Source organism: Lepisosteus platostomus, chromosome 26 (genome assembly GCF_059453375.1).
Source record: "Lepisosteus platostomus isolate fLepPlt1 chromosome 26, fLepPlt1.hap1, whole genome shotgun sequence".
Taxonomy (NCBI): Eukaryota; Metazoa; Chordata; class Actinopteri; order Semionotiformes; family Lepisosteidae; genus Lepisosteus; species Lepisosteus platostomus.
This window is the reverse complement of record NC_142636.1, coordinates 12,222,070-12,234,046: the sequence shown is the minus strand read 5'-3', so window position 1 is coordinate 12,234,046 and position 11,977 is coordinate 12,222,070. Positions and strand designations below refer to the sequence as shown.

Here is an 11,977-nt window from a genome sequence, read left to right as displayed (position 1 = left end):
GGTAATATGGTATTTTGGTCACTAGAATCATGTTACTTGCATGTTAAACAGATTTTCAGAATGTCAAATTCTAATCTTATACTCTTATAATCTTATATTCTCCTACGTACTGTGTTAAATAAATATTGGTGGTTGCCTGTGCACATATCTTCTCAAATCTCTCCATCAACACAAACCATACCCTTGTAGCTGCCTCCCTGGTTTATTCCTCATAAGTAAAGGGGTTTGTGACAGTGGATTTAAGACTCTCAGTCTCTTAAGAATCACAATTTTTATTAATTCATCGGCATATAAATATTATGTATATTTATATTTACATACAATATTGATAATACAATGAATAAAGTGAAACAAACAAGTACAACAAATACATTTGATTAAATAATTGAAAGAAATGTTATTTTCATTAGTCTTACTGTACTGTATATTCAGAAAAAAATACATTTTAAGTAAAATTTGCTTTATGTTGCATATTATTGTAAGTCATTTCTATGTTATTCTGCATATATAATAAAATACTCTATATAGTATATAATTCTGCATGTTTAATTACATTCACTCAATTCTTTTGTGTTGCTTTCCCACTGTTTTTTTAATTAGCAACATACAGTATGATGTGTGTAATGAGCTAACAAAACCCCCCATCTTTCACAGCTGTCCCATTGTGACAATTTAATACTGTTTAATATTAAGTGTAATTAAAATAACCTGGTAGTAAGGACACAGCATTGAATTGACTTCGGTGAAACATATTTTAACTTGAATTCAAGCCCTGAACCAGGCTTGTACTGTCTATACTTTCCAAGATAATACCAGATGTTTAAAGTCACGTCCCTTCCAGGCGAAAATGGACAGTGAAAAGGCTGGTGGTTTCTAAAGTTTTAAAGTACCATACTTAAAATATGCATCTATACTTTGTTTTTCATGAAGCTATGGTATAAGGGAACAATCCACCTTTAATGCTTTAATTACAATCAAGAGATGAGGAAGAAAGTGGATTCTAAAGCAAAAACAAAAAAGCTTCTAAACTCATCCTGTCAGCTTTTCACCATATTTTAGATTCATTGCACTTTAGGCATGTTCAATATATATGCTGTTCTTCTCCTGTTCATTGTGTATGCATTTTATAATACGTATTTTCATTAAATAATAATCTGTGTGAATCTTCTATACAAGAATGATTACAATTGTTAGAGGGGCAGTGTGTGGTTCCTAATGTAGTTCCTAACTTTATATACATTTTAGAATTCCATATACATTGTTAAGGCAAAGAAAAACTAAACTCAACTCTACTTCTCACATTTCCAGGAATGTGAGACCTTAGGGCCTGAGTTGCCCTGCAGACAAATTGGGAAAATGTTGTGCATCCAATTTTTTTTAAGGCGGAAAGTTTCCCAAAAGTTTGACCACAGGGAGATATTTCATTTCCGGATTTCAGTCCCTTCTAAAGCACATGTCATTGGCGTAAACAGACCCGGTGTCATCTCGGCAGAAGTCGGGTTCAAGGTAGACAGACTCCTCCTCCTGCTCGTCCTCGTTGTTCTCAATCTTCCAGTCAGAACCCTTCATCACTTCATCCTCTGGGTTTTTCTCCTTGAGTCTGCGGTTCAATCCTGTAGAGTCGACATATTCAGATCCCCCCTCCCTCTGTGTTCCGTCTTGTCGCATCTCTGAGAGGCTGAGCGTTTTGTTTTTCTGGCCATTTTCTTTCTTCCTAAATACACAGCACAACAATAAATTAGGATGAGGTGCTAAAGGGTGGCAGGGTGATACAGCGGTTTTCATTGCTGCCTCTCAGCGATAGGGCCCTGGATTCAATTTTGACGCTGGGGTGCCGTCACCCTGGAGTTTGGACATTCTTTGTGTGGGTTTTTCTCCAGGTGTTTCCTTCCACAGTCGTAATTGTGAAACTGGTAGATTAATTGGCTTCTGGGAAAATTGACCCTGGTACGAGTACAGTATGTGTTTCTGTGTGCCCTGCGATAGCCTGGTGTCCCACCCAGGGTGTGTCCTACCTTGTACCTATTGTTTGATGGCTCCCCCTGTGACCTATTGATGGCTCCCTCTGTGACCCTGTGCTGGATAAAACGGTTAGAAAATGGATGGATGAGTTACAGATGACGTCTAAAATAATAGTGCTGCTGCTGACAGCTCTTGAGTTTGGCTCCAGACAGGGGTGATTAGTGTGTAGAGTCCCCGTGTTTGTGTAGGTGTTCACCAGGTGCTCTGGTTTCCTCTCACCTTCCAAAAACACATTAAACAAAATGACAATATGAATATTATCTCATATTATGTCCAGTGACATTTTCTGTCATTGGGCAAAAACATCAGACAGTTCCTTTCAGATTGATACAGAGTTGAACTCAGAAAGATTCCAGCAACAAATCTGTGTACAGTATGTTTTCCACTGATGGAATCTGCTAGCTCTTTCCTTTGTGTTAAGAAATATGCTATACTGTACTTACATATTTTGGATTTTCTTGAAAACAGTTAGTCCCAAACCAATGATTATCATGGCAGCAAAAGCCGCCATGCCCCCCAAAACGATGTTCATCTTTGTCTCTATGCTTCCTGTAACTAATATAAAAGCAATGTTAATTGGAAAAATATGAAGATTATATTTAACACATTTATTGTACCATCTTTTCAACTGTAGTAAAACACATTTTTAGATAGGAATCCACAGACTCACTTTGTTATAATAATAATAATAATAATAATAATAATAATAATAATAGCTTATACTTATATAGCGCTTTTTCTGGACACTCCACTCAAAGCGCTTTACAGGTAATGGGGACTCCCCTCCACCACCACCAGTGTGCAGCATCCACCTGGACGATGTGACGGCAGCCATAGTGCGCCAGAACGCTCCCCACACATCAGCTATCAGTGGGGAGGAGAGCAGAGTAATGAAGCTAATTCATAGAGGGGGATTGTTTGGAGGCCATGATTTATAAAGGCCGACGGGAAATTTGGCCAGGACGCCGGGGTACACCCCTACTCTTTTCGAGAAACGCCCTGGGATTTTTAATGACCACAGAGAGTCAGGACCTCGGTTTTACGTCTCATCCGAAGGACGGCGCCTGTTTACAGTATAGTGTCCCCATCACTACACTGGGGCATTAGGACCCACATGGACTGCAGGGTGAGCACCCCCTGCTGGCCCCACTAACACCTCTTCCAGCAGCAACCTTAGTTTTTCCCAGGAGGTCTCCCATCCAGGTACTGACCAGGCTCACACCTGCTGAGCTTCAGTGGGTTGCCAGTTGTGAGATGCAGGGTGATATGGCTGCTGGCTATGTAATTAATGCAGGTTTTGTCTTTTTTGTCTCAATTTAGATGGTGGGCAAAACAACAGTTTTACACTTCATTTGATCTGGACAGATTAGTATTAAGGATGGATTGGTAGAGGGCCAAGGTGCTGCAGCGGCCAGCGTTGCTGCCTTGCCTTGGGCTATTTAAAGGCCCTTGCCTGTAAATGGTAGCTGACGAGATATCCTTCCATGTGCGTTGAAGGCAATGCAGAAAATGTTGTCCTGTGTCATCATGCCTCCGGTCAGTTTCCCTGACACTATGTTGTCTTGCTCTGTTTGGGAGATGTTGAAACCTTCAGTGTTCGATTTTCTACTGATGTTCCAGATGATGTCACTTGAAGGATTAGCATCAACGACACAAAGACACGTGACCATTCCTCCACTGAGGGTGCAGTAGGACTCAGGCAGTATGTCTGGGGCATCTACAGTAGAGACGGGAGAGTGTGTTGGCTTAAAAGTGAGATACAATATAGGAAAAGATTGCAATGATACAGTCCAAAATATTTCTGTATATTTCCGAAAATTGCTCCCAAAAATTTCAGCTACTCGGAGGTAACACTGGATAGGTCAATTCCTTGTCTTTCCTTGACTTGTGCAGATGCTAATAGAAAAAAATCTATGTATGAGCTTCATATCAGGCTGCACAAATAAAACTTTCAGATAGACATTGTTGTTACTCCTCATACACAAAAAGCTATGTAAATCTCAGATTGTACTAAAATTAGAACGTTTTTCTGGAAAGCTGAGAATCAAAGACACAGTAATGTGGAGAGACCATAACTTTTATTTTTTAAGAGAGCAAAAATGCTGCAGTACTACTTAACAGGCTGAAACAGTTATTTTGACCTTTTGGGTCAAATCATGCCAATAACATGACTCAAAACTTTCATTTATAACTATGAGACATCCTTTCCTTACATTAGTCAATGCATTATTTTTACTTGAACTACAGAAAAAAGAGCAAATTATTTGGAAGTAAATTTAGAGGTGAAAATAAAAAGCACTGTTTTGCACAAAAATACATTACAGTAGGTGGGAGTTTGGATCAAGTTATTCCAGTCATGGTGTGGAATATAGCAAATTGACTTCATTCACTTCATAACTGGATTAGATCCTCTGAACAACTATCTGCAAGAGACCAAATGATCTAGATACCAGGCAGTCCAAACAGTCCAAATCTGTGATATTATAGTGACTGCTTGAGGGACAGAGTGGATCAGAACCAGTCTTAGATGTCTTTGTGACGGCAGCAGTGTATCCCCCCTGAAAACTGCTAGCTACAAAAGTGTTGAGAAATTGAATCCTTTACCAGCGTTGCTCCTCTTTGGAGTGTGACACAAATGTAAGCCTGCAAACATTTCTGATTTTCAATTCCAGTTTCTCTACTTGCTGTAAAACAACCTTCATTTTCTTTTTCTCTGCTCAGTAGGAGAACCGGAAATAGAAATGTTTTTTTCAGAGAGTGGTGGTGGGTGGCTTTACTTACATTCAATGGGAATGGGAAGAGCCTTAGATGTTGCATTCCCCAGGCTGTTTTGCGCTGTGCAGGTATAGATGTCAGTTCTGCTTAGGTTTAACTCTATATACTGACCGTGATGGTTTAAGTCATATATCTGGTTGCCATTAACCCGGTACCACTGAAATATGTGTGGTGCTGGGTTTCCATCGCTTACACAACTCAGCTTAGTTCTGTCTCCCTCTTTTGCACGTCCGCCTGAAAAAGAGACATTGACATCCCTGGGTCCATCTGTAAAACAAGTATTTACATATTAATATACAACTCAGAGTCTATCTAAGAAGCACAGGGCACAAAGCAGAACTGCACTCTGGTCAGGATGCCATTCTGAAACAGGGTACACACATCCCCTGGACAATTTGACACCAGTTAACCCTTCCAGTTAACCACAATGCCATGGTGTCAACCTATATTATTTTACTCTGAAATTAATCTGGAAATATGTCATTTTAAATGAACACTAATATTATATTATTAAATAATTAAATTAAATTCATTATTCATTAAATCATTAAATACTAATTATTAAATCCTTGGCAGCATGTTCATAGTCAAGTCTGATTAATTATATTCTGTATAATTATATACAATAACAATTAATTATGTCCTCCCAGTAAAACAATATCATATTACTCTTAAATGTTTTGCTATGTTTTCATTTGCATTGTGTTTATTGTTTTCTCACATTGCATTCTGTATCATGTTATTTCCTGCACTGCAGAATAGAAAGTTTCACAGTTTATTACATTTTCTTTGTGTAATGCATTGTGAATTTTGACAATTATAGCACTTTCAATGTTACTTTGAACCCGTCATTGAAGCCATCATCATTGAAGACGATGGGGACTGAGCCCCAGATCGTGATGCTGTCAAAAAGCAACATTCAACTAAGAAGAAGAAGGGTTGTACAGTTAATACACTGCAAATGATAGCACCATTTTGCACATAGCACATCACTATTTTGAATAAAATTAATAAATAGTCAATAAAATCCTATTAATGCCGCATTATTATCAATGAAGTGCATAAATGTGTATGTTTTGAATAACATTGTGCACAGTGAATTGTATAAGATAGTGTTCTGTGTCATAAGGGTGCATTACAAAAAATGGCTTACATTGAACATTTAATTTTATAGTTTCTTTTACTTTCTTGACCTCTGAATATGTAGCTTCACAGGTGATATCAGCACCATTGTCCGAGTAAGTACTTGTCAGGTGAAGGACTGAAGCAGATCTCCATTTGCCTTCTTCCACTTCCACTTGTGTGGGAGGCTCTGGTATCAGACGTAGACCCTTGCTGTGATTCCATTTGAACATTGGAGGGACAGACGGACAGGTGTGATTCACTTCACACTTTAGACTGATGTTGCCTTCAATCAATGGACCACTTTGATCTATCCTTGGGATATTTGGGATGCCTAAAACCCAATTCATAGAGACAAAGAGTCAATATCATTATAGTTGCGTCACAATCGTCATTCCTCCTCTAGAGGGCAGTCCGACCCTTTTTGTGTTTTGGTTTCAATATCACTCACACCTGTCCCTGATTTCTCCGTATATTATTTAAACCTCGTGCCTCTGAAGCTTTGGGGCTCTGCACTGGAAGACGGATGGCTGGAGGCCTGCATAGCATCAAGTCACCCTACTGTACATCCGCCGCTTGAGGGCATAGGCTTCCAATCGGCGTCCTGACCAATGCTGAGTCCGGGTCTCGGAGCGCCTGGCCTCGTCATTCTGTTTTTAATTTCCTAGTTCCATGTCCCTGTTCCTGTTTCTAATCATCTTGTCCTGGATGGATCGCCTGGTTTTGGATTTTGGACTGCGCCCCGGACTTCCTACTTGGACTGTTTTGGACATGTTTGCCTGTGCTCCCCAAAGCACCCTGATCACTGTCGGCACTGCCCCCCTGTTCGCCATCCCTTCCATTCCTCACCGCGTTTTCACTGTAGCCCTTATCCAGTCTCTTCCGGATTATACCATCTGCACAGGGTCCTAAACTACGCACTTCACGGGAGTCAGGACCGGCTCCCGTTACAGGTTGCATATAATCATTTGCATAGAACATACCTCTGTCTTCCACTACTGGGGCCATTGGTTCATGGCTATTCTTCTTATTCAGAAAACTAAGGTTATTGGTTTCTTGAAAAAAACAGTAACATTGGTCAAAACAAATGGGATAGCACCCATGCCTAAATCACCTGACTATCTGCCTTCTGACATTGCAGTTTAAGATGCTTACACATCACACAGCAAAGCACTCAAATTCTGAATTGTTGGCAGTAACACTAAACACTGTACCTTCAAGCTGTTCATTCAAGACGTATTAAGAACAATCAATAAAGACAATCTTGTATAGTAATGTTAATCTTAAGTGAAATGTTGTGTTGAATCTCTTACCTGTAACACTAAGCTGTACAGTTGTGTGATAGAACTTTACATCGTGATCTTTATCTGGGTAGATCCACACATAAAGACATAATGAATTATCTGACTGTTTTATATTACTGATCCTCAGAGAGCAGTCGCCAGTAGTTTTGTTCCCCACTAATGATGTGCGACTTTTGAACTGATCGATAACTCCTCCCGGATCATTCTTGTCATATACCTTAAGATACTTTATGCTGTCATACTGATACCAGTAAGCAGAATCATAAGGAATGGCCCGGCAAGGAATGACTACACAGGAACTTTCTAGTGCATGAACCCTCTGTGGAAGTCTGACTTTCCACGCATTGCACATTGCTGCCAGCAGAATACCTGGGGAAAAAAATCATAATACATTGGAATAATGAAGATAAGCATTGTTATCAGCATGACTGAAAGCCACCTGTTTGTGAGAATTTGTGCTCTGCTTCAACAATCAGTTGAAGCAAAATACAAGAAATTGTGTCTGTGGCAGCTACACTGTTCTCTTTGAATCACAGAACGTTTGAGGTGGCAGAGTAAGTGAGGGAGTGTATAATTTACCAAAGACTGCCATTTTGTGCACGACAAACCCGAACTAACGTTGAGAAATCAGCGGTGATCAGACACAGCAGCAACCCTACATGGTCTATCCAGTCACTTTCAAATCTGCCAAGTCTTGGATCAGTGCAGCCAATGGTTCCTTTTGACGATGCATCTCAATTCATCCTGAGAAACTGAAGCTGGTGTGCTAGCTAAACAAATCTAAAAAAATTGCACTGGTTTGGTGTGAAAGTTAGAGCTGATTTTCATTTTCTCCTGCTCAAATAGAAGTCACCGAATTGTTTTGTTTATTTAAAACAACCTTTAAGAAACTGTCAGTGTTTCTAAAGGATTGAGAAATGCATTCCACAGACCTGATGGTGGTCAAGAGTAAGCTCTATCACCAAGACTACAAAGGCCTGAATAGTCATATATCATGTTATGAGCTGGATTAACTTTATGCAATAAACCCTTGAAGATTTAGGAAAAATGTGTATGATAACCATTTCTAAAACTGGGCTGATATATAGTAAAACTGTTTAGTGTAAATCAGCATCTGATGTTTTATCTTTGACATTTTTCTTCCATCGTGTTTGTTTCTCTCTCTTTTGGAGCTTCTAATTTAAATTAGATTAAAAAAAATACTAATTTATTTCATTTGACCGGGATGTATCTCTAAAAGAGCTTGACAGAATTAAATGAGAATCAACCAATCTCATGCAGGGAAAATGAATAATTACCTTGCAAAATGCTGACACGGACAAGAGGACTCATTAGTAGACTCATTGTCTTTACTGAAAAAAAAATTAAAGCATATCAATTGGGTCACAGACTAAGAAATTAGAAAATGTAGAAAAGGATACATAGTGTACATATTGAAACTGTTTATGGATTTAATGCATTGAAATAAATAATAAGTAAAAATAATATGTATAAAAGTACATGTACAGTATGAGAAAAAAATCAGTTAAGTTTAAATTGGAACTGAAATAATGTGACTTTTCCTCTGTCTATGCTCCCTGGTTAGTTGATTTTCCATGTAGCATTCTTATGTTTCTGGACACAAAAATACTGTATGGTGGCTACATAGCCTTCAATTGTCTATTACCTAAGCAGGGCAGTTACTACTGTACAATAACATAAATTGTTATTTTAAAACAAAGTTTGTTCATTTTCAAAAAGGATTTGCTGTTTTTTTGTTTAGTGTCAAATAACAATTGATCACAATTTGATCTTCAAGAAGACTTTCATTATTACAGTTTTCTAGAAGAAATTAAAAAGTAAATTGATAGAAAAAAAAAACCAAATAAAACATTTCACATTTGAGTAGTTGGGAATACACCAGAGAACAAGGAAATAGCAGAAATTGGCTGTACTTGGTTTTAAAGAAATGCAACTGTTTTACAATTGTTTAATGCTCAGAGCATGGAAGTGGTTTCAGATAGTGAACAACACCAAATGTCAGGCAAAGTTGACATACAGAATTTGTATATTTCCCCTTTTGCATGTTGGTGGGAGTTGAGTAATTTCAACTTTAAGACAACTTACACAGGGTTCCTTTTTTTGAGAAATTAATATTAATTATAAATGCTAAAGGAATTACAACGACTGATGACTATTTTGCTTACTGAACTGGTCATTGCTTATTGTTAGTGCCAGTATTTCATGCATAACTCTTCACCTATCTTTATACTGTATTTCCTCCGGACCTGCCATTAGGTGACTTTTGACACATACTGTATCTGGGGGTCACATACTCCTCTAACTATGTGTGATATGTGTCACAAGCTGCAGGATTACCACCAAATACATTTAATAAAGAAGAAATAGAAACATCTTTCTTCAGTTTAACTGTTAATACAAACAAAGCTAAATTGTACAAACCCCCACATAATTCTTATTGCTTTGAATTGGCAAAATATGTTGTACTTTGGTAAAACAGCCTCAATTCCAAATTATGACACACAATTGGAAAACAAAAAAAAAACCAATAAAAAGAAACAGATATGAACTAACACAGAAATGCTATTTGCAAAAACATTAGTTCTTTTGGTTTTTATTAATTATGTAACTTCTTAGTTGTTTATTAAATTTATTACAGAATTTTAGTATACCTTAATAACAGTTCTGAGTTTGATAAATTTACACAAATGACATACTGTAACTTAGGTTTTCTCTTTTTTTCTTTAAACTTGAATAGATATTTAATCACATTGTTGAAATTAGATGTTAAACTGTTGAATCCCATCATATATGCTACAAAATAAATCCATATGAAGTTATTTTATGCTAACTTCATTTCCTTATTCATAATTACCAAGTATTTTTTTTCAAAAGTCACAAGTGGGTTTTAACATGTGGTACTTCTATTTAGTAGATGGTTTCAAAGATTGTCCATTGTGTGTTAATGAGTCAAATTTGTAAACTGATTTGTACTGTAGATATGTTCACTGTTTTGCTGTTGGTTTTGATATTTTTTGTAAAAGGAGTATTTACCTTAGAATTAGTGGAAAAGCTAAATAAAAGCAATGCCTAACCCTGGATGAGATCACCTTCATACAAATAGAAACTTATTTTCTTGGAAGCACAATCATCAAGATATGATGCATGAACTGATAATCCACAATAATTAAAGTATTATTACATTTGCATTCTTTAAATCGTTCAGTAACAAAATGAAATAAATCACCTTTACACATGACTTGATTCTAGATTAGGTACTCATACAGTATATATTCTGCTCTTTCTAATGGTTATCCATTCAACAATATTACAAGCTCAGGACCCCTAATTAATTGCTCACCAGGCTAGCATATACAGTAAATATTGTACATCATAAAAGTTGCAAAAGACAAACAAATTTGAAGTTTTAATTTTCCATCTTATGAGAAAATTAAAGCAATAGCACAGCTAAGAGGTTTTTTGCTTACCTTATGTTTACAATAATTCTTGAAATACACCGAACTTTAAAGTTTAGTTTGCAAAATGTACCATTTGTACTTTTGACGTTATGAAACATCAAAAAATGTAAATCATATATACATTATAGAGGGCAATAGAGATTTGTATAAGCAGAAACATTTGTACTTACAGTACATCTTTTGTTTAATTATTTCCTACGTGCCTGTGTAAGGTTTCTTCTCACAGTCAAGAGAACGTAGATATCTGCTGCTGAGGCGCTGAACAGTTTTCTTATTTTTGTTCCACATGGGTGACAGCAGGAAGTACTGAAAGGCAGTATATTACTTGCAGTAGCTCAGGGCTTCTGGACCTTCCAATTTGTTTTCACTTTTAACTTCTTCAGTGGTCTAAAGCCACAACAACCCACCAATACGTTTGAAAAATATGCAGTATCTAGCAATTCTTCAAATAGCAAATAAAAAAAAAGAAAAGCTGCTTACTCAGTTGAGGCCTTCAGAACATTTTGACCATCAGCCATCTAAGTCGAAGACATTTGTATTTTCTTGTGCAATGTTTTGTTGTGAGAGAATGTAATAGGCCTAATTCTGATTATTTTTATTTAATATCTTATTTGACAGCAAAGCTAACTTTATGATGGCTAGTGCCAAAATGATTGCTAGATATACAGTAGTTCCTCTTCGACTACTTCTACATGACTCTTGAGATAAAATGGAAAGCTAGTATACAGTAAAAAGAAGGCGCTTATCAAGAACCAGGTGGAAAGTTTTTTTCAGTATTAGTATTACAACCTATGACACATACTACTACAATAAGTGCTCTTACTATAATTACTATGACTACTACTGACTACTGCTACTGTCATGCAGAATAATAAGAACTTAACAGAACTTCATCTGTCAGGATGAATGAGAAGTCAAACATGCTGTGCTCAAGGCCACAACCTCTTGTGGAGTCGTGGATCAGGACAGTTTCAATATATCTTCTGGTGCTTATAATTTATAATTAGATATTGACAACCAAATGATCTAGATAGGCCAAATCACCCCCTCTGTTCTGTAACTGTTAATGTACTGAACACCAGATGCTCTATAAGTTATACATAACTACCATTTATCCCCACCATAAGACGTGTGTAATTTTTTGTTGTTTTTTTTACAAACTTATTGTTCACTTCTGCTTTCAAGATGATACTTACACAAGTGACCTATTGTCTTGTTTTTAGCATGCCCTAATGAAGCTCCTTTCAGAGGCATGTTTAACAAAACATATGCAGT

General features: G+C 37.1%; 1 protein-coding gene across 1 annotated transcript; it reads right to left on the bottom strand.

Moving 5' to 3' along the window:
• Positions 1 to 262: 262 nt before the first annotated feature.
• LOC148640185 (B-cell receptor CD22-like) lies at positions 263 to 11,837 on the bottom strand. The gene is made up of 8 exons (XM_088620390.1): positions 10,873 to 11,837; positions 8,522 to 8,575; positions 7,233 to 7,592; positions 5,951 to 6,253; positions 4,804 to 5,064; positions 3,476 to 3,739; positions 2,466 to 2,577; positions 263 to 1,714 (listed from the first exon to the last, which is right to left on the bottom strand). Exons 1-8 carry the CDS (start codon positions 10,877 to 10,879, stop codon positions 1,435 to 1,437), a joined length of 1,641 nt encoding a protein of 546 aa, XP_088476516.1. The 5' UTR covers positions 10,880 to 11,837; the 3' UTR covers positions 263 to 1,434.
• Between the last annotated feature and the right edge of the window lie 140 nt (positions 11,838 to 11,977).

What these genes read in the sequence shown, in the direction of transcription:
- LOC148640185 (XM_088620390.1), bottom strand. An exon ending in TATAAAATTAAATGTTCAAT is followed by an intron (nt 5,065 to 5,950) that starts GTAAGCCATTTT and finishes CTTGTTTTACAG; the next exon opens with ATGGACCCAGGGATGTCAAT. An exon ending in TTCAAGAAAATCCAAAATAT is followed by an intron (nt 1,715 to 2,465) that starts GTAAGTACAGTA and finishes CTGTGTATTTAG; the next exon opens with GAAGAAAGAAAATGGCCAGA.